Source organism: Rhinoraja longicauda, chromosome 7 (assembly GCF_053455715.1).
Source record: "Rhinoraja longicauda isolate Sanriku21f chromosome 7, sRhiLon1.1, whole genome shotgun sequence".
Lineage (NCBI taxonomy): Eukaryota > Metazoa > Chordata > Chondrichthyes > Rajiformes > Arhynchobatidae > Rhinoraja > Rhinoraja longicauda.
Window position 1 is genome coordinate 53918226 of NC_135959.1, and position 23246 is coordinate 53941471.

General features: G+C 42.4%; 2 protein-coding genes across 3 annotated transcripts in view; one reads left to right on the plus strand and one right to left on the minus strand.

Annotated features, from left to right (window-relative positions):
* Positions 1–9243, plus strand: part of tbc1d8 (TBC1 domain family member 8) — a 68540-nt gene extending 59297 nt beyond the window's left edge. The window contains exons 15-20 of the mRNA XM_078402600.1: positions 83–151; positions 1872–2112; positions 2291–2356; positions 3916–4005; positions 7551–7645; positions 8700–9243. Of these exons, the coding sequence (XP_078258726.1) occupies positions 83–151; positions 1872–2112; positions 2291–2356; positions 3916–4005; positions 7551–7645; positions 8700–9116 (978 nt within the window). The 3' untranslated portion in view covers positions 9117–9243. The remainder of the gene's footprint in view (positions 1–82; positions 152–1871; positions 2113–2290; positions 2357–3915; positions 4006–7550; positions 7646–8699) is intronic.
* A 74-nt stretch (positions 9244–9317) lies between these two features.
* On the minus strand, positions 9318–18278 carry rpl31 (ribosomal protein L31). 2 transcript variants are annotated; one of them, XM_078402602.1, is made up of 5 exons: positions 18208–18278; positions 17309–17415; positions 14990–15115; positions 11021–11133; positions 9318–9390 (listed from the first exon to the last, which is right to left on the minus strand). In XM_078402602.1, exons 2-5 carry the CDS (start codon positions 17413–17415, stop codon positions 9359–9361), a joined length of 378 nt encoding a protein of 125 aa, XP_078258728.1. In that variant the 5' UTR covers positions 18208–18278; the 3' UTR covers positions 9318–9358. The 2 variants fall into 2 exon arrangements, with proteins under 2 accessions (XP_078258728.1, XP_078258727.1); XM_078402601.1 differs by lacking the exon at positions 18208–18278 and adding an exon at positions 18069–18203.
* Positions 18279–23246: the final 4968 nt, after the last annotated feature.

Below are 23246 nucleotides of genomic sequence, written 5' to 3' on the forward strand. Positions count from 1 at the left end.
ATTTTTCAAGCTATTAGTTTTGCAGCTAAAGGCAGGCCCAGAGAGTTTTAATATTAATATATATATATATATTACTTTGTAGCTCAGAGTTGTGGCGCCAGATGTTTCATTTGGTACTAAAGATCTTGGAGAACTCTATGATCTATTTAAGGTGAGTTTGTTAATGCACTCTAATTTTGTATTTGGGGTAATTTTCCTATCTTCTAAAATTAAAACATAGGAGGCAAAGCAATTGTTATTTTTTAGAAAGATGTTTAATACATTTCTTGTGTGTAATCAATTGACTTGCAAAATAATTTAACACTTTGCCCTTTGAACAGCACAGGGGTTAGTGGGTTTTTAAAGTTTTAGATGTGTGTGGTACTGGTGGTGCCTTATATCTCAATCTACCGGGATTTGGTGCTGACCATGAAAGTTTGTGTGTGTGGTTTGCACATTCTCCCTGAGACCTTGGGTCTTCATGGCTGCTCCAGTTTCCCCTCCCCCCCCCCCCCCCCCAAGGCTTGCACCAGGTTAGTTAAATCCTGTAAACTACCCCAAGTGCAAGTGGGTGGCAGGGGAATCTGAAGTAGTTATGTGTTGGCGCCTTTAAATTGCAAACTGATACCAGTATCTAATGCAATCTGGTAACAAAAATGGACAATGTTGGATAAACACAGCTAGCCAGGTGGAGTAGCTGGGAGGGCTGCTGCCTCACCTCGCCAGAGACCCAGGTTTAATCCTGACCTCTGCAGCTGTCCGTGTTGAGTTTGTGCTTTCTCCATGTGACCATGTGGGTTTCCTCCAGATGCTCCTGGTTCCTCCCACATCCCAATGATGTGTGGGGTTGTAAGTTTAAAAAAAAAAAAAAATCCCCCAATGTACAGTGAGTGGATGTGAAGGTATAAAACTGATGTGAACGGGTTATCACAATGGTTGGCATGGACTCGATAGGCTAAAGGTCCTGTTTCCATGCTGTATTTCTGAATGAAACTACTGTGAAAAAAGAAACCAACTTAACATTTCCAGTCATAGGCTCTTCTAGCCTGGTTTTCACCCAGAAATATTGTCCTGTTGATCATTCCACAGGTCCTCTCTGAACTGCTCAGTTTCAAATATTGTCTGTGGATGTCTTGGACATTTGAGTTTTTTTTAGATTTTCATTTATTGCTGAATCTGGCAGTGTTACCAGGACATGAAACATGTGCTACTATGATACTTTGTACTGTCAATGTTTTTGTGACAGTATGCACCAAAACTACTTACTGGCACCTTTAGATTTTTTTGTTTAAACTAAATGTTCAAATATTTAGAATTTTAAAAGATCAGTTCTATTACAAAATGTTGCTAAAGATTATTAGTTTTTTAATTAAACTAAGCGATCAGGCCCTTAATCGTTTTCAGCAGCTTGTAAGACAATAATTTGCTCTCGACATCAACAGCAAGGAACATATGCAAACCGGTACCTTTTGGTCTACAAAAACAGCACTGGTTACCAGCCAAAAAATGTTCCAATCCTAGATGCTGTTATTGCCCTTGCAGGTATTTAACCTCTCAATTCCTCTAATGATGAAGAGAATCAGCTGTGGTCCATTCACTACGCCCATTACAGGGGAAATGGTTGGATTGAATTTACTGACCGATATTTGATTCCTGTGAGCAAACCAGAACTCAGTGGTTTCACTTGGGAAACAACTGTTGAGGAGGGTGGGCAATTGATATGTAATTGTCTGGATACGAAGAAGTAAGAAAAAGGAAGCTCATTGCAAAATGTCATTGGATAAAATAATGCTAAGAATGGTTTTGTCATTTTTCTATGTGCAACTTAAAGCAATTTAAATGCAAACACAACACTGAGAATAATATTTACCTTTTTCTTAAAAATAATTTAGAGGGAGCATCTTTTAAGTTGTTACTGGGGTGGAAACGATTCAGCGATTCTGCACCATGATCCCAGCCTCCCATACTTGGAACAGTACAGAATAAATAGTCTCCAGTTCAGCAGCCTCTTCTGTCTTCTGAGTCCCTGGGCCTGGGGAAGCCACACTCGTGTTCTCGCCCTGAGGATATTTCGACTTTTAGATGAAAATGCTGATTCTCTCATTGACTTCAAAGAAATGGTCAGCTGTTTAGGTAAATGTTTTTCATTCATGTAAACTTATTAATGTAGATGTGTATACACTATCTGGCTCAAATTATTCCAGGATACCTTGATTCCAAAGTAAGCTTCAAATTAAATATTTTAAATCTACTGAATGAGTGTGGACAATAGTGGGATTTGTATGAATAATTGTTCTAATTTTCTATGTAGATTTAATGTACTACGGTGATTTCAGTGAAAAACTCAGACTGTTGTACAGACTCCACATTCCACCAGGTAAAGCAATCCTTGCGTAAAGATCATGAATCGTGTAATTGAAAATGTTGACTCAATCTTGGTTAGTCCCAAACTTTCTGTTTGGGATCGGATTGTTATACTGAGCCTGTGCTGCATGAATAGCACTAATTCATAGTACCTGGGTTTTTAGTTCCTTTACACGTAAAATATTTATTGTTTGTATATGTACCAGATGGTGGTTGGTATCCCATGTTTGACTCTCTGTAAAATGTAACTCTTGTAATATCTTTGTGCTGGCATCTTAACCTGTACCATTCCATCAGCTTGTCACCTCTGCCCTTGCTGACCAACATGAACTTTAGTCCAATTCTTCTCCATTCACAGGCTCCACAAAACCTAACTTGATATCCTTATCCATTCATACAATGTATTTCCCATCCCTGTCAATCGTTCTGTTCTTTTGTTGGGCTTGCTGTGAAACCCACTCCACCTCAATCGCAATCCAATTCCCACTCAACCACCAGCATTTAGGCTTTCTGCAACTTGTCTGTGCTCTGGAATTCTGTTCCTCAAATATGCACAAGCTTTTAAACTTGACCAAGCTCTGGGCACCAACCCTGCCTTCAGATTTATTTGTTCCTTTTTGTTATATGAATCATGGAGAATTCACCAAAGTAACAAAAAATAGTCACATTGCAATTTCCTTAAGTATTCTTGCAGATGACATGGACTTCAGTTTGTGCGAGGGTAGTCAAGGAGTGACTTGGCACTGGTCCATCACTGGTGCAATTAGAACTACAAGCCGAACTCCAAGACAAATTAGGAATGTTGGATGCAAGAAGGCAGCCACATCTTATTGATGTTAGGACCTTGTGCTATATAAATCCAATACATTATTATAACCCGAGCCAGGGCTAAAAAATGTGCTTATTATTGTAAAATCCTACAATAATACTGATACAATATTGACAAATGTGCTTTATTTGTTGGATGGCATGTATTATTTATGCAATGGGGGAAATGAATCATCAAATTGTTACATCTCTGCAATCCATTTGAACTGGTCTGGCTTGTACGAGGAAACATATTTTTGAAGTTGTGGAAAGGTGGCCTAACAGTGATGTGGCTGCTGCCTTGCATCCAACTTCATAATTTGTCTTTCAGTTTGGCTTGTAGTTCTTTCTACACCAGTGATGAAACAGTGCCAGCTCCTTGGCTACTCCAGCACATTCAAAACTGAAAAACGCGAGTCCATGTCATCTACAAGAAAACTTCAGGAAATTGCAATGAGAATTTTTTTTATTTATTTGGTGAATTCCCCATGGTCCATAATGAAGGGGCAAAAATAAATCCATGGAAATAAATTATGCTGGGTATTACCCATGGATTCTACAATACTATCTACTCAAGGAGATGATTAAAAGTCAAAGCAGGGTATTCAACTTGCAAAAATCTCTAGGCACAATTCTCTCTGAGTGATGAAAACTTGCATCAACAGCTTGGGTTTTCAACAGACTTGTTTCTAGTTTATTAAGGTGTTACATTCTGTTTCCAATTTTTTTGCATGATTTGATCATTGAAATGTCTCATTTTTCCAGCTTGCAGTGATGATGATGCAGCCAGCTTTTCTCCTCTGAGAACAACCTTCATTTCAAGTATTCAATCGGATTACTTTAGCAAACCAAATAGCAAGTATACATTTATTCCTAAAATTTCTGAGATATCTCAACAATTAATTCTGCAAACTCAGCTGTGGTGAAGGAACAGCAGTGTATATTTCCAATCAGGCATGCCGTACGGCTTTGAGGGTATCTTCCAAGCAGTGGTACTCTTATTCTTTTGTTGCCCTTGTCCTTCCAACTGGTAGATGTAGTTTTGGAAAGTGCTGTCCAAGAACTCGTTGTGAAATACTGCAGTGCATCCTGTACAAACAGCTGCTACTGTGTGTCAATGATGAAGTGTGCAAATGGGGTGCTTATCAAGTGGGCTGCTATATACCCTGTATGATGTCAAGCTTCTTGTGAAGCTGCTCACCAGCCAAGTGGAGAGTATTCCATCAAGCTCCGAATTGAGCCTTGTCGATGGTGGACACTTTTAGGGAGTTGGGGGCTGGGTTATTTGCACAGGATTCCTCACCTCTGACCAACTGTTGTAGCCATATTTGCACACGGCTATTCCAGTTCAGTTTCCAGTCAATGGTAATACCAAGATGTTGATAATGGGGGGGGTTCAGTGATGGTAATGCCATTGCATATGAACAAATGAATGAATTAATAAGTTTATTCGCCAAGTATGCATATACAAGGAATGTGCCTTGGTGTTCCGCTCACAAATGACAACACAAACACACAGTTAACAATTAAGAATAAGGCATAACCACATCAAAACAATAAGGATACATCATTACAGTCTAAACATGTGGGTGAAAATAAACCAGAGCAAAAAAGAGACCACAGACTTTGAGTAGAACTACCACTCGTGGACAAAAATCTGTTTTTATGTCTGGCTGTGTGACAGTCCGGAGTCACCTTCCAGAGTGAAGTGCTTCGAAGAGTTTGTGGCCAGGATGAGAGGGGTCAGAGATGATCTTGCCCGCTCGCTTCCTGGCCCTTGCAGTGTACAGTTCGTCAATGGGGGGAAGGTTGCAGCCAACAACCTTCTCAGCTATGCGAACGATCCGTTGCAGCCTCCGGATGTCGTGCTTGGTGGCTGAGCCAAACCAGACCACGATGGAGGTGAGAACGGACTCAATGATAGCAGTATAGAATTGGACCATCATTGCCTGTGGCAGATTGTTTCTTCAGTTGCCGCAGGAAGTACATCCTCTGTTGGGCCTTTTTGATTGTGGAGTCGATGGTGGCCCCCCATTTAAGGTCCCTGGAGATGATGGTTCCAAGGAACTTAAATGACTCCACAGATGTGACTCTGGTGTTGTTGATGGTGAGTGGGGGAGGGGGATCTCTTCGAAAGTCTACAATTAGTTCCACTGTCTTGAGAGCATTGAGCTCCAGGTTGTTGCGATGGCACCAGGACGCCAGCGGTGTCACTTCCCCTCTGTAGGCAGATTCCTCCCCATCCTGGATCAGTCCAATCAGGGTAGTGTCATCCGCAGACTTGAGCTTGACAGAGGAGTCTGTGGAGGTGCAGTCGTTGGTGTAGAGAGAGTAAAGGAGAGGGGAGAGTACGCAGCCTTGCGGAGCTCCTATACTGAGGGTCTGTGGGTCCAAGATGTGCTTTCCCAGCCTCACATGCTGCTTCCTGTCCGTCAGGCACAGTCAGCTGGGAGTTTGTAGTGTAGTAGCTCTGGCACAATGGCGTTAAAAGCAGAGCTAAAGTCCACAAACAGAATCCTGGCATCGGTCCCCTTGTGGTCTAGGTGCTGGAGGATGAAGTGCAGGCCTAGATTGACTGCGACGTCCACTGATCTATTGGTCCTATATGCAAACTGCAGGGGGGTTGTGATGTTTTTCAACTGGGCCAGCACAAGTCTTTCAAAGGTCTTCATGACTACAGAGGTAAGTGCGACAGACCTGTAGTCATTAAGACCAGTGATCCTTGTCCTATATCAAGGAATAGCTGTTTTTTCTCTTGTTGAATATCATTTCTGGGACTTGTGAAGCATGCCACTTGCAACATGTCAGTCCAGGTCTACATATTATCTTTGCTCATTCCTGTTGCTAGTTTAATCTTCATTTTTATAAGCTACTTTTAATATTTTGTGCTAAATCCCATATGATGCTTTCAGTTGGCTCATGAACATGTTTAAAGACACTTCCCTGTCTTTTCGTTATCGGCTCTTAAACTTAGTTGTTGGGTGCATTAAATGCAACCTGGCCTTTAAATCTCAAGGTGACTTACTCCAATCATAAAATATAAGATTACAGGTGATACTAGCAGAATTAGGCCATTCGGCCCATCAAGTCTACTCTGCCATTCAATCATTGCTGATCCATCTCTCCCTCCAAACCCCATTCTTCTGCCTTCTCCCCATAATCTCTGACACCTGCACTAATCAAGAATATCTATCTCGGCCTTTAATATATCCACTGACTTTGCCTCCACAGCCTTCTGTGGCGAAGAATTCCAGTTTCACCACCCTCTAACAAAATTCCTCGTATCCTTCCTAAAATAACCTCCTTTAATTCTGAGGCTGACCCCTCGTCCTAGACACTCCCATTAGTGGAAACATCCTCTCCACATCCACTCTATCCAAGCCTTTCACTATTCTGTACGTTTCAATGAGCCCCCCCCCCCTCATTCTTCTAAACTCCAGCGAGTACAGGCCCAGTGTCGTCAAATGCTTATCAAATGTTAACCTACTCATTCCTGGGATCATTCTTGTAAACCTCCTCTGGACCCTCTGCAGAGCCAGCACATCCTTCCTCAGATATGGTGCCCAGAATTGCTCACAATATTCCAAATGGGGCCTGACCAGTTCCCTAGAGAGCCTCAACATTACATCCCTTTTTGTGTACAAGCCCTCGTGAAAAAGAATGCTAGCATTGCAGTTGCTTTCTTTACCGATTCAACTTGCAGATTAACTTTTTGGGAATTCTACACCAGCACTCCCAAGTCCCTATGCCCCTCCAATTTCTGGATTCTCTCCCCATTTAGAAAATAATCTACATCTTTATTTGTACTACCAAAATGCATGACTCCACACTTTGCTACACTATATTCCATCTGCCACTTCTCTGCCCACTCTCCCAACCTATGCAAGTCCTTCTGCAGTCTCTGCTTTCTCTACACTATCTGCCCCTCCACCTGTTTTCGTCTCGTCTGCAAACTTGGCCACAAAGCCTTCAATCCCCTTGTCCAAATCATTAATATACGCGAAAGAGTAGTGGCTCCAGCACCGAGCTCTGCGGAACTCCACTTGTCACTGGCAGCCAACCAGAAATCCATGTTAAAATCTGCCCTTTGATACCATGGGCTCTCATCTTCCTTAGCAGCCTCCCATGTGGCATCTTATCAAAGGCTTATATTCAGTATCATTATTTGCCCCATTGGTTATTTTATGTGCATACATTTGGTGAGACTGTCTCTAATTCACTTAGTTTGCTCAGGATGTTTGGTGCTGGTATAAAGCAGTCGCATCCACCAGTCCAAGGTGCTAGACACATGGTATCCTTTAATACGGCCAGGTTAGGTGAAGCAAATCGATGAGAATCGCTGTTGTGCTGCTAAATTTTGAGTTTTTGCCTCCTTTAATTATGGGTCTCTCCTCCAAAAGGTGAAGCAATTGATCACCGACGCCAATTGAAAAAAATGCTTGAAGACTTAGTTAAGAGTAAAGAAGCCTCAAAAGATCTTTCTCTGATGAACCAGGTATGTTTATTTTTATCTAAAAATCTCAAGATTACTAGTGTGGACAGAAAATAGGGCAATAATGAAAAGTTGAAAATCCTGTTTTAAAAATAGTTGCTTGGTGCTTTGTGAAAAGAACCTATTCGGGGATCCAAATCTGTATTTGTTTTTAACCCACTTTTAGTTTTCATCTCTAGTTTAATCACCAAATGTGTCCTTTTAATCCTAAAATGCAATTTGTTTATTCTCTTGTAGAAATAATACTGAACTAAATACAAACATCAATCTCCTTTCCCCCCCCCCCCCACCAGACTCTCTCTCCACATTTAACTTATCTTACTTGATGCGACTTGATCAACTTTCAGATCAGTCCCAATATTGTACTCGTCCTACCGCTGGTGATCTAATAAATTCTCACGCTGCTCCTTCACCTATCTATATCTTCCAACGTGCTTTCACTATAGCAGGATGCACAATAAACTAGAATATAAATGAAGTCCACATTCTTAATTTAACTCCCAGTAAACAGGAGCAGTGATCTCCAATGTAGTGTTTCTCTCCCATGAATGCCCACATAAATGCCAAATACAATGTATGTCTTGGGCAGGGCAAATTCTTGTGTTCTCTGATCTGAGTTTTACCTTGCACAAGCAGCCCTACAATCATATCTGAAACAGACATGAATTACCGAGGTCTGGAGGAAATGGCGTACTTGACCTCCCTATCTTTACTGTTGGAATACGACAAAAGTATATTTATTTGCAAAACTGAAAATGTCATCTGGCAGCTTACCTGCTGCTAAATGAATGTTAATTGAAACAACATTTTGATCAGTGCAGTTTTTTGGGGGGGACTTATGAGTATATGTTACTGTGAATTAATTTAATTTCCATAATTTGAGCAGGAGCAAAATGGCAAACTCCATTCTTTCATGGTAGCATATTGTAATGTGCATGCAAAAGTTGCAAATCAATGGACTTTTAAGGGGGGAAAATGACCACTCAAGCACCCATATTCTAGTAGATGGACATTAGTTTTGGATTTGGTATTATATTTTGCATTTGATTTCCTGCAGAGAGATTTCATCCAGTTTTGCAAGTCATTGTACAATATGTTTCAAGAAGACCCAGAGGAGAACAATCTTTACCAAGCAATTGCAACTGTCACTACTCTTCTACTTCAGATTGGCGAAGAAGGTCAAAGAACACGCAGTTCATGCAGCTTGTCTGAACTGACTAGTTCTAAAGAATCGGAGCTGCTAACGCCCACTGATGCAGCAGACTCTGTATTTGAAGAGGATGTACACATGAATAATAATCCACTGTCACAACCTGAAGATGACTGGAGTGTGTCTTTTGAGCAAATTTTAGCTTCCCTACTGACTGAGCAAAGCATTGTGAACTTTTTTGAGAAATCAGTGGCTATAAAAAGTAAACTTCTCCATGCTAAAGCAAATCAATACCAACAGAGAATTAATCTGACTATCCACTAACAGAGGGGATTTGTTTCAGCGCTGGCAGTTGAAACTTAGTTTTAGTATAAACTTCTGTTGTCCTGAATGTTGGGGCTAATGTCCAATTTACTGATAGTTTGTGCACTTTTGAATAAATTCATTTTTGTATGCTTTGTGTCTGCATGTGATTTCAATTTTATAGATGTACAAGTCATAAATGTATTAAACATCAACCAGGCAGAAAATCAAGTTACTGTTTATTTTTTTAAACAATCGGGAGTTCAGTTTTCATCAACATTGACTGTCTGTAAACCTGCAAAACAAAATGCATGCATTTCAGATATCCAAAATGTTACATCGACCTTTTACGTCACTGTCAATGGTAGCTTATCTAATAAACATAGAACATAAAATAAGTATAGCACAGGAACAAGCCCTGTGGCCCAGATCTGCAGCGAAAGTGAAGCCAAGACCAACTCTTATCTGCCGGTTTGTACCAATCCATGTATCATTCTGCTATTGTATCTGCTTCCACCACCACCACCTACAGCAGCACATTCCAGACCCTCGGCACCCTCTTTAAAATCATTCCCCGTGCATCACCTTTAAATTTTGCCCTTCTCTTAAACCCATGCCCTCTGACTCTTATACTTAACGTCCTGACCAATGAAGACAAGCATAACTGTACACTACCATACCACTTTCTACTTGTTGCTACTTTCAGGGAGAAAAGGACTTGGACTCCACGATCCCTCTTGACATCAATGCTGTTAAGGGTCTTGCCATTAACTATATACTCTTCAGTTACTTTCAACCTCCCAAAGTCTAACACATCCCACTAGTTCAGATTAAATTTCACCTAACATTTATCTGCTCCTGTCAGTGGCCAATCTATATCCTACTTTGACTGTCTTCCTTAGTGTCAAGCGGGTTTTATTGTCATAGGAACCAAATCAGAACAATGAAATTCTCTTATGGCAGCATGAGTTTTGTAAATACAGTACAATAGATGATAATAAAAGCGCAATAAATAAAAAATATATGTTAAAAAAATCCACACCCCCAGCAATCTTGGGCTCATCTACAAACTTACTAACTAACCCATCAATGTTTATGTCTAATAATACTAGATCTTATTTCCTGTTGCCAGCTAATGTTTCAAAAGTATTCTTTAAAATCCTCAACCACCATAACACTTCCAAACATTTTCTTTCATAGAAACAGAATGATTTAAGACTGGTAGTAATAGAAACACGTGAATCACCAAATTTGCATTTAGACTATTGTCACTGCAGGACTTATGTTAAAATAGGGATGGTTGATTGAAAATCCAGGCTATCTTAATTACTAAATCTGTAGCAGTGCTATAACTGAGGTAGTCCATAATTCTCTTAAGTGGCAGCACATTATTTAAGCACCAATGACTTTACCAAGAGTGGTATGCCATTTAACAAAATTTTGCCTGCATTGGGCAACTGATGGAAAAATAGCACAATACTGGTTCAAACAGTACCCAATGATGTCAATGCCCTTTCGTTCAAAAGAAATTATGGTCATTTGTCTTGTTACTACCAGGGAAGTAACCCAATCTGCTGGAACAAGGGATTCATTTGCAGGGACTTTAATAATTCTGAAGCAAGATTAGTTCATAACCTGATTCTGAACTAACTAACCTAGAGATTATTTTGTGACAAGACTCATTGAATTGATTATTTTACTTTAAACATCCATGACCAGAATGATAACCAATTCAACGCTACCCTTCATATAAGCAAAGTTACTCATCAACTTTGCAGGAAAGTGGTCTGTCAATCACTCTTGAGTGTGTTTTTTAGGTTTGAAAGGGGTGGGGACATGTTTTACATACAGTCCATCCATAAATGATTAAAAGGGGAAAAATACATGGCAATCAAATATCTCTACATTGCGAACAAACATCTCACCTTTGTATGATGTAACAGGAACATAGGTTACCAATGTGTAGAGTTTGTTAGGAGAGTCCTCGTCCTCATTACGTTTTCTAGACAAACGCACTCTAATGCGATATGGAACATTCCTGGGAAAAAAACAATTTATATCAGCATTTTTTTATTGCAAAGTCTAAATCAGGCTTAGGAAAGATGAAGCAGTTTAAAAAACTGGACCATTTGAGGCTGCAGATATTATTGTATTGTAATTTTGATCTAAACTGTAAATGGATTAAGGTTGCTTACTTTTTAATTGGTGGGAGTGAAAAGATCTAAAATCATAAACTGCTGGTTAAGCAGCACCCATGGAGAAAGACTTGAAATTAACTTTCTCTCCAAGTCTTTCCAGCATTTTGTTTGCACCACCTGTATTATTACTATAGTTGGTTGATTTAAAAAAAATTCAATGTCAGTTTGCCACCCTAATGACCTAAAGAACAATTTACAGTTGACATTCCGAGTCCAGGCAGAGTACTGATGGCACCACTTGTAACACTGCATGTTAAATCTCCACCCCTACACAAATACATACTGCATTTGTTTGTTTGACCTGGATTCTAATTCTAACCAATAATATAAAATCAGCCACAAACACAAAAGTGAGCAAAGTACTAAAACTCAAAATTACAAACACTTCCAAGTGTGTAGAACCAGAATTAGGTATTTTCATCACAATTGGCGACACAAAACTGGCACAAGATGTAAATGTAATTTAGGGACCACACAACCTGTGGAGATCCAGTTACCAGTCTGATATTCTGAAAGGTGGTTGGTCTCAAATCTTAAATTGCATTTGAGAGCAAATAATTAATTGGAAACAGTTATAGAACAATTCCTCTCCCACTCAATTTGAGTACATGCAGCAAAGAGCTGAGAAACAATAAGTTGAACCGCTATAGACAGACACAAAAAGCTGGAGTAACTCGGCGAGTCAGACAGCATCTCTAAACTAAAGAAATAGGTGATGTTTCAGATCAAAACCCTTCTTCAGACAGTCGGGAAAGAGAAACAAAAGATATAGAAGGTGATTTAGAACAAATGAATGAAAGATATGCAAAAAAAAAGCAACGATGTTAAAGGAAACTGTCCTTTGTTAGCTGTGTGCTAGGTGAAAACGAGTAGACAATGAGACTCAACAAGATGACTGAAGCTGGTACGACTTAGGTAAGTAAGGGAGGGGAAGCAAGGGTACTTGAAGTTAGAAGTGTTTTCCTCCGATTCCTCGCTTGAACAGCTATGTTCTAAATGGTATGATTCAAATTTCATTTTAACATTTACACCAACCAATAGTGCCCACGTCCAAGCACATACATTTGCTTAGTGCTTTGTCTATTTTCCAGTCAGACCACATCAGTTTATAGCCTTTTAATTCAATGCTGAGATTATGAAACGTGGAAGCCAATTTTCATACAGCAAACATCTACAATTATACTTCCAGACCTCCCAACATTTGATTGTCCAAATTCATAATTTTGATGTCCAAAATTCAGAATTTTACATCAAAATTCATATGACACATAGTGCAACTTTTCAGTAAAAAAAGTATGCACGCCAAATGTGCATGCTCATTGCGCTACATTCATGTGTGAAAACGACTATTATTTCCAACAGTCTGTAGTTCTTTGACTACATGTACAATGTCAGGCCTATCACGAGTATATTCTGCTATTTAGGGAAAGTTTATTGAACAGAAATACTTTTTACAACACAAAGAAAAAATTGTTTTGTACCCCCATTCCCCTCCCCCCAACCCCCTCTCAACAGCAACGGTACTCACGCTACGCTACGCGGCGAGGCATGTGTTTTGCGGAAAAATGAGAGGCAAAATCAGAATGGCAGAAATGAAATAAGAAAGCGGAAACTTTCCGCCAAATTCGGAAGGGTTGGGAGGTATGTGCTACTATAGAAAATATATTAAAGCTGGACATATAATAAATATATTTATTACCAAAAAAATGTATAAGAATGTTGTCAGTACCTGTTGTAGGGAGGTTGGGTAGGCAAGGAATTTATTGCTAGGAGCATAAGAGACTGATGTACTTCGTACAAGTGTATAAAATCATGAGGGCACAGACAAGGTAAATGCTCAGTCTTTTTCCCAGGGAAAAGTAAAAGAATAGAACTGTATTTATCCCATGAGGGAAATTGATCTGCAACAATCATAAAACACATGAAATTAAAGTGAGGAGTGGAAAGGATTGGGATGTGGAAAGATTGGGGGGGGGGGGGGGGGGGGTCAGTCTACCTCATGACAGAAGGGGGAGAGTTATAGAGTTTGATAGCCACAGGGAAGAAGGATTTCCTGTGGCGTTCTGTCCTGCACCTTGATGGAACTAGTCTGTTGCTGAAGGTACTCCTCAGGTTGACCAGTGTGTCATGGAGGGGGTGAGCTGAATTGTCCAGGATGCTCCACAAAAACTACAGGACACGAGTTTAATGTAAGAGGGGAAATATAAAAATGGGAGCTGAGGGGCAACTTCTTCATGCAGAGGTCATTGCATACATGGCACAAGCTGCCAGAGAAAGTGATCCAGACAGGCACAATCACAACAATTAAAAGACATTTGATGCACATACAGATAAGAATGGTTAAGAGGTCCAAATGCAGACAAATGGGACTAAATTGGTCAACAGAGTTGGGTTGTTGCGTCTGTTTGGTTAACTGAGGGACAACTACACCATTCATAGTGGCGTCCTCACGTTGCCTGGACTTGGAAGGGCTGGGTCTATAAGGACTTTATTCCTTGGAGTGCAGGCAGATGAAGTGTGATCTTTTTGAGGTGTATAGGATCATGAAGGAAATAGGGTGAGTGCAGTCTTTTACGCAGACAAAAGAAATCAAGAACCAGAGGACATCGATTTAAAATGAGAGGGGAAAAGTTTAAATAGGAACTTGAGGAGCAACTTTTTCATACAGAGGATGGTGATAATATGGAACGAGCTGCCAGAGGAGGCAGTTGAGGCAGGTAGTATAATAACATTTACAAGACATTTGGACAGGTACGTGGATAGGAAAGGTTTAGAGGGATATGGGCCAAATGTGGGCAGGTGGGACTAGTGTAGATGAGAGTTTGGTCAGCATGAGCAAGTTGGGCCAAAGGACCTGTTTCTGAGCGGTATGACTCTCTATTCAAAGGCGGTGTTTAATGTCTCACCCAAAATGCAAGGGTATATAAATTAAAATGAATACTGTTACTCCAGCACAATCCGAATTATGGTACTGGATAAGATTTTTTGGACTGTAGGATACTAATACTTAGAGTGCATTAATATTGATTTTGTTTTCAAATGACTCGACAAAAATAAAGATAATTTGTTAGTCAGATATAGATGGATAGTCGGGGAAACTTTATTGGCCCTTATATTTAGCTGATACAATGCAGAAATCTCAAAATTTGCTATATACAAGGACACCAATCAAAAAACCCAAAACATAAAGATATTGCGAAGTAACATTAAGACTCTAGAGATACAGTGCAGAAACCGGCAATTTGGTCCACCAAGTCCTAGCCAACTAGCAATCACTCCTTTCACAAGCACTATCCTTCACACTAGGGCCAATTTACAATTTCACCAAAGCCAATAAACCTACAAACCTGTACATCTTTGGAATGTGGGAGGAAACTGGAGCACTCATAGAAAACCCACATGGTCACAGTGAGAGCATACCATCTCTGTACAGACAGCACCCAGACGGAATGAACCTGGGCCTCCAGCACTGTAAGGCAGCAACTATACTGCCGCACCACTGTGCCGCCCTTAAGTTGTTACAAACCAGAATGCACTACATTAAAAGATGGAAGTAAATTCAATAGTAATTTTCAAGAGGAACATGACCAAATTCGAGGATAAAAGAAAATGTCAGAAGAATGACAACTGACTTGCTCTGAATTATTACTGAATAATCGAGCTAACTCAAAGAATTATTTGCAACCACTCACATACCTTACACCTTTAGCCCAAACAGCCTTGTTTAGACGAGTATCAATGCGGACATCAGGGGTCCCCATTTCCTTCACAGCAAATTTTCGGATCTCCTTAATGGCGCGTGGAGCACGTCGTTTAAAGCCGCTTTAAAAAAATGTTCTAAATTATTAGTTCACCAACTACAGAGTCCACATTATTAATATTAAAACTAAATACACATTACAACCACTGCAGCCTCCAACCTATTGAAACTATTCACTGCCCATGTTCTATTTGACAAATTTTAGAATTCGAGGATAAAAGAAAGTGTCAGAAGAATGACAACTGACTTGCTCTGAATTATGCATCAAAAAAAGAAACTGAATTTGCAGAATTACTAACCCATATTTAAGATACCAGCAAAGAAACCCAATTTCATTGTGTATATACACGGTAATTTGAGAACAGTAAATCCACAGCACAATTATGCACTACATTGTGAAAGACAGCAGGAAAATTAAATATTAAATCAATGGGGGTGGGCAAATTGACAGACATCACAGCCATTGCCAACCCCCACTCCCCAAACTCTCTCTTGGCAGCTTTCATAAACTTACTTGACATTAAACTTCATAATAACATTGCTCCAGCCTATGTACCCTTCTGGATAGCTAGTGCCTTCCTGCCTGATCTGCAAGCTTAAGGTAATTCAAAATTACTGCACATGTCCAACCGAACACCATAACCCACTTGCCCAACTCTCACTAACCACACTTGTTTCTCAGCCCATCAAAACTCATTTTAAAAATGTGGGTCTTGTTTGAACAGCTCCCACGGTCTCACTCTGCACAAAACCAATGCAGGCCGCTCATGAATTATGCAATTATTTCACTCCACCAGTGACACATATGCAATTGGTCATTGAAGTCCCAAGCTCTGGAAATTACTCAAAATCTCACCACCTGGTTTGTTGTAAGTTTACTGTTTTGGCTAAGTTTTCAGTAATTGTCCTAACAGTTCATGACTGCTTCTGTATCAATCTAACCAAACATGCTCTTGTGCAGCTTTGGGGCATTTTGGGACATTGAAAATGTGTACAAATATTAAATATAGTGGCAAAGATTAGAATATTCAGAGTTTTAAAAGATTTGTTCGGCTGGGATGGGACCACTGAAATTTTGAAGTGTGAGAGGGGACGAGCGAAAAATCCCGAGAGGTCTTGATAGGAGGAAAGTGAAGAAAATGTTTTTTACCTTGGAACACCATTTACAAATAATAGGTTATCTACTTACGGATGGATAAGCTGAGTTACTTGAGGGTCTTTGCAACTCAAAATAAATAGTCTCTAAATATTTAAAGTCAAAATATTGATATGGGGAATCGGGGATGGAGAAAGATCATGGCGGAAAAGTGAAAATACATCCAAGCACCCCCAGAGTCCAAACAAATTGGGTGCAGAATACAAAATGCTGGAATAACTCAGTGGTTTTGACCTGCTCAGAGGGTTTAATAAAAGTCAGAAGCACAAGGTGAAAGATGTCGACGATTTCAGGGGAGGGTGAGGGGGGGAGCAATGGAATGAACAAAGTGACAACCAACGGGAAGAACTGGCAGCTGGTGAGAGAGGAGGTAGCCCCACGGTAATGGAGCATGGCCTGTCAGTGACGGTACCCTGATGAAAGTACAGTTGGCCGGGGGCTACAACGTGAGCCACCTTGACCGCAGCATCAACCGGACGGCGCAGCAGCTGGTGAAGAAGGACTCACTGGTGCAGACCTGCAGCATCGGCGCCATGTTTTATGGTGAAATGACAGAAAATGCTGGAGTAACTCAGCAGGTAACAGAATCAGTCTGAAGAAGACCCCCGACCTGAAGTCACCTATCTATGGTCTCCAGAGGCTGCCTGCCCCGCTAAGTTACTCCAACACTTTGTCATTTTGTACATTAATCTTCATATCTTTGTTTCTAGCTAGTTTTAAGGTGATTCCAACCTGCGTAAAATCTGACATGCGCAGGGGTTTAGTGAATACAACCCATGCAAAAGTCGGGGAGTGTCAGTAGAAGAGTTCATAAGTTCATCAGTGACAGGAGCAGAATTAGGCCATTCAATCATGGCTGATCCATCTCCCCCTCCCAACCCCTCTCCTGCCTTCCCGTACTCTACCCTACACTCGTACTAATCAAGAATCTATCTCTGCCTTAGAGTGTAGGAATAGTATCTCTTCAGTTTTTCACTCTTACCTAGTTCTGACCAAGGGTCCGAACTGAAACGACAACAATGTTCCTCTTTCTACAGATGCTACCAGACGTTGAGCGTTTCCAAGATTTTCTTACTGTTGTTTTATTCTCTTTACTTACATGCCGTGGATGCGTTTGTGCACATTTATGGTGTATTCCCTGGTCACCACCTCGTTGATGGCAGAACGACCTTTCTTTTTCTCTCCTCCTTTCTTTGCTGGGGCCATCTGTGGAGAGACGGAGAATTGGGGCAGCGATCAGAGCCGATTTAACACACGCTCCGCCACATGGGGTTAAAATGCCCAGCGTTACAACCCGGGACCAGCCCAGAGACGTCCTTGTAGACAGGTGGAGCCGAGGGCTGCTGCCTGGCGGACGCAGGGCCGGCCATCACTTGGTGCTGCTGGGCCCGGCAGTCACTAGGGGCCCGGCAGTCACTAGGCCCAAGCCCGGCCGTCGCCGGGCTCGGCAGTCACTAGGGGCTCGGCCGTCGCTGGGCGCTGCTGGGCCTGGCAGTCGCTAGGGGCCCAGGCTCGGCCGTCGCTGGGCGCTGCTGGGCCTGGCAGTCGCTAGGGGCCCAGGCTCGGCCGTCACTGGGCGCTGCTGTCACTAGGGGGCCGGCCGTCGCTGGGCGCTGCTGGGCCTGGCAGTCACTAGGGGCTCGGCCGTCGCTGGGCCTGGCAGTCACTAGGGGCTCGGCCGTCGCTAGGGGCCCAGGCTCGGCCGTCGCTGGGCGCTGCTGTCACTAGGGGGCCGGCCGTCGCAAGGCGCTGCTGGGTCCGGCCGTCGCTAGGCCCATGCCCGGCCGTCGCTGAGCGCTGCTGGGTCCAGCCGTCGCTAGGCCCAAGCCTGCCACGTCCATCCGCCCTTAATTCCTCACCCGAGGGGCGGCACCGGGCGCTGGGGACAACGCCGCTCGGTGCACGGATCCCTCATCTCCACACGACCGTGGCCTGTGGGCGCTGGGCCGGCCGGATTGACGCGGATGGCGGCGGCCCTGTTCAGCCGTTCCTACTTACTCTGCCGGGGAAATGTCGGAAAGGAAGGAGCGAGGGTCGGAGGCGGCGCCAATGCTGGGGGGAGGAGGGACGTCCGGTGTCAGAGTGATGGAGGGACAGCGGGACCTCTCTGGAGAACGCACACTGAACCTTGTGGATATATAAACATAGCACAAAAAGTAAGGAAATTTGTGTTTGGTAGATTATTTCTTTGTTGTAACAATGCTTCTTGGCAATAAATCTTATACCGTTGGAAAGCCTGTTTATTTCCCTTTTAAATGGTGCCACATTTGTAAGGAACATGCATTTGTGGGATGACAATAGACAATAGACAATAGGTGCAGGAGTAGGCCATTCAGCCCTTCGAGCCAGCACCGCCATTCAATGCGATCATGGCTGATCACTATCAATCAGTACCCCGTTCCTGCCTTCTCCCCATACCCCCTCACTCCGCTATCCTTAAGAGCTCTATCCAGCTCTCTCTTGAAAGCATCCAACGAACTGGCCTCCACTGCCTTCTGAGGCAGAGAATTCCACACCTTCACCACCCTCTGACTGAAAAAGTTCTTCCTCATCTCCGTTCTAAATGGCCTACCCCTTATTCTCAAACTGTGGCCCCTTGTTCTGGACTCCCCCAACATTGGGAACATGTTATCTGCCTCTAATGTGTCCAATCCCCTAATTATCTTATATGTTTCAATAAGATCCCCCCTCATCCTTCTAAATTCCAGTGTATACAAGCCCAATCGCTCCAGCCTTTCAACATACGACAGTCCCGCCATTCCGGGAATTAATCTAGTGAACCTACGCTGCACGCCCTCCATAGCAAGAATATCCTTCCTCAAATTTGGAGACCAAAACTGCACACAGTACTCCAGGTGCGGTCTCACCAGGGCCCGGTACAACTGTAGAAGGACCTCTTTGCTCCTATACTCAACTCCTCTTGTTACGAAGGCCAACATTCCATTGGCTTTCTTCACTGCCTGCTGAACCTGCATGCTTCCTTTCATTGACTGATGCACTAGGACACCCAGATCTCGTTGAACTCCCCCTCCTCCTAACTTGACACCATTCAGATAATAATCTGCCTTTCTATTCTTACTTCCAAAGTGAATAACCTCACACTTATCTACATTAAACTGCATCTGCCATGTATCCGCCCACTCACACAACCTGTCCAGGTCACCCTGCAGCCTTATTGCATCTTCCTCACAATTCACACTACCCCCCAACTTAGTATCATCTGCAAATTTGCTAATGGTACTTTTAATCCCTCCGTCTAAGTCATTAATGTATATCGTAAATAGCTGGGGTCCCAGCACCGAACCTTGCGGTACCCCACTGGTCACTACCTGCCATTCCGAAAGGGACCTATTTATCCCCACTCTTTGCTTTCTGTCTGTTAACCAATTTTCTATCCATGTCAGTACCCTGCCCCCAATACCATGTGCCCTAATTTTGCCCACTAATCTCCTATGTGGGACCTTGTCGAAGGCTTTCTGAAAGTCGAGGTACACCACATCCACTGACTCTCCCTCGTCAATTTTCCTAGTTACATCCTCAAAAAATTCCAGTAGATTTGTCAAGCATGATTTCCCCTTCGTAAATCCATGCTGACTCGGAACGATCCCGTTACTGCTATCCAAATGCTCAGCAATTTCGTCTTTTATAATTGACTCCAGCATTTTCCCCACCACTGATGTCAGACTAACTGGTCTATAATTACCCGTTTTCTCTCTCCCTCCTTTCTTAAAAAGTGGGATAACATTTGCTATCCTCCAATCCACAGGAACTGATCCTGAATCTATAGAACATTGAAAAATGATCTCCAATGCTTCCACTATTTCTAGAGCCACCTCCTTAAGTACTCTGGGATGCAGACCATCAGGCCCTGGGGATTTATCAGCCTTCAGTCCCATCAGTCTACCCAAAACCATTTCCTGCCTAATGTGGATTTCCTTCAGTTCCTCCATCACCCTAGGTTCTCCAGCCCCTAGAACATTTGGGAGATTGTGTGTATCTTCCTCAGTGAAGACAGATCCAAAGTAACGGTTTAACTCGTCTGCCATTTCTTTGTTCCCCATAATAAATTCCCCTGCTTCTGTCTTCAAGGGACCCACATTTGCCTTGACTATTTTTTTCCTCTTCACGTACCTAAAAAAACTTTTGCTATCCTCCTTTATATTATTGGCTAGTTTACCCTCGTACCTCATCTTTTCTCCTCGTATTGCCTTTTTAGTTAACTTTTGTTGCTCTTTAAAAGAGTCCCAATCCTCTGTCTTCCCACTCTTCTTTGCTATGTTATACTTCCTCTCCTTAATTTTTATGCTGTCCCTGACTTCCCTTGTCAGCCACAGGTGTCTCTTACTCCCCTTAGAGTCTTTCCACCTCTTTGGAATAAATTGATCCTGCAACCTCTGCATTATTCCCAGGAATACCTGCCATTGCTGTTCTACCGTCTTCCCTGCTAGGGCCTCCTTCCAATCAATTTTGGCCAGCTCCCGCCTCATGCCTCTGTAATCCCCTTTGCTATACTGTAATACCGACACTTCCGATTTTCCCTTCTGCCTTTCCATTTGCAGAGTAAAACTTATCATGTTGTGATCACTGCCTCCTAATGGCTCTTTTACCTCTAGTCCCCTTATCAGATCAGGATCATTACACAACACTAAATCCAGAATTGCCTTCTCCCTGGTAGGCTCCAGTACAAGCTGTTCTAAGAATCCATGAGCAGCAGAGCTGAGTATATGGGTTGCGCCCATGAAAAATTTGCCAAATCTTCTCTGCCAATGCCAAACAGCTTATTCTGCTGTTGCTATTCACTCTTGTTTTGAGCTTCTGGTACCCCCAGGTGCTGACAATCAGGTGCCTGGGACCGAACTCTATCCTCCAAGATGACAATGCTCGCCCCCACAGAGCAGGGTTTCTCAGACTACCTCCAGAATTTGGGAGTGGAGAGGATGGAATGGCCTGCCAGCAGTCCTGACCTCAACCCCATTGAACACTTGTGGGATCAGCTTGGGCGTGCTGTTTGTGCCAGAGTGACCAACACAACCACGTTGGCTGACTTGCGACAAATGCTGGTTGAAGAATGGGATGCCATCCCACAACAGTGTGTGACCAGGCTGGTGACCAGCATGAGGAGGAGGTGCCAGGCTGTTGTGGCTGTGTATGGTTCTTCCACACACTACTGAGGCTCCTGTTTATTAAATTAATAAATTGTTAAATTGCCAATATGTCTTGTTTCTTCAGACTTCAATCATCCAATCCACCAAACAACACCGAACAAGAGTCAATGGCAGAATAAGCTGTTTGGCATTGGCAGAGAAGATTTGGCAGATTTTTCATGGGCGCAACCCACATACTCAGCTCTGCTGCTCATCCCACAAATGCATGTTCCTTACAAATGTGGCACCATTTAAAAGGGAAATAAACAGGCTTTCCAATGGTATAAGATTTATTGCCAAGAAGCATTGTTACAACAAAGAAATAATCTACCAAACACAAATTTCCTTACTTTTTGTGCTATGTTTAGTTGTTAAATGTATATTAATTTATATATTAATATATGTATTTATATCTATAGTTCAGTGTGTATATATATATATATATATATATATATATGTGTGTATAGATACACACACACACATATATATACTGAATTACAGATAAATTAATAAATATATTAATATATAAATTAAAACTGAACTGTAGATATACTGATTCATTTGTTCGTCGTGCCATTTCATACCTCATACCCCACTGACTCTCATTCTGTAGAGAGGTCTCGGCCCGAAACATCACCTATTCCTTTTCTCCAGAAATGCTACCTGACCCATCTTCGCTTTCTTTCTTTCTCTCTCTCTTTCTTTCTCTCTTTCTTTCTCTCTTTCTTCCTCTCCCCCCCTCTCCCCCCCTCTCCTCCCCTCCCCCCCCCCCCCTGGAGTAACAGTAGGTCAGGCAGCATCTCGCGATCTCAGTATGTATGTCTGAAGAAGGGACTCGACCCGAAACATCGCCCATTCCTTCTCTCCTGAGATGCTGCCTGACCTGCTGAGTTGCTCCAGCATTTTGTGATGCTGATGTAAGAATTTCATAATTTCTGGATATATGACAATAAACCCTCTTGACCTGACTTGAAATCTCTCAAACACTGGAAAGGACCGCATGAGAGAGTTAGATTTAGTTCTTAGGGTTAAAGCAATCAAGGAATATGGGGAAATAGGAACGTGGTACTGATTTTGGATGATCAGCCATGATCATTTTAAATGGTGGTGCTGGCTCGAAGGGCCGAATGGCCTACTCCTGCACCTATTTTCTGTTTCTATGAGTGGCAATGGTGCGATGTACAAAAAGATGACACTACTAAGTACAATAACAGCAACACTTAATTTTCTCGAGAGCTAACACCTAACCTGCTGAGTTACTCCAGCACTTTATGCATCGGGTCGGGACCCTTCTTCTAACTGTTTGTCGTAAGGGGCGAGAAAACTGGAAACCGGTGGGGACGGGACAAAGCCCAATGAGTGATGGGTGGAAAACAACAAGGAACTGCAGATGCTGATTTATAAAAGAAGACACAAAGGGCTGGAGTAACTCTTTATGTCTATTATTGCTGAAAATAACTCAGTGGGTCAGGCAGCATCTCTGGAGAACATGGATAGGCAATGTTTGGGTGGGGTCCCTGAGTGGATACAGGTGAGAGTTTTGTGTAGGAAAGAAATGCAGATGCTGGTTTAAACTGAAAATAGATACAAACTGCTGGAGTAACTCAGCGGGACAGGCAGCATCTCTTGAGAGAAGGAATGGGTGATGTTTCGGGTCAAGAAGCAAAGCAGTGAGAGATGGTCTCACAGAACACCCATTGGAGAGAGGAAGAGTACCTTCATAGCAGGCTTAACTGGAGGAGATTTCTCAGTGGACCAGTGAAGTGCAGACACAAATCCTGCATAGAAGGCAAAGTGCTGAAGGAGCACAGGTCTGGCAACATTAATGGAGGGAATGGACAGGCGGCATTTCGGGTCTTCAGATAGGCCTTCTCTTTCACCCTCCACCAATGC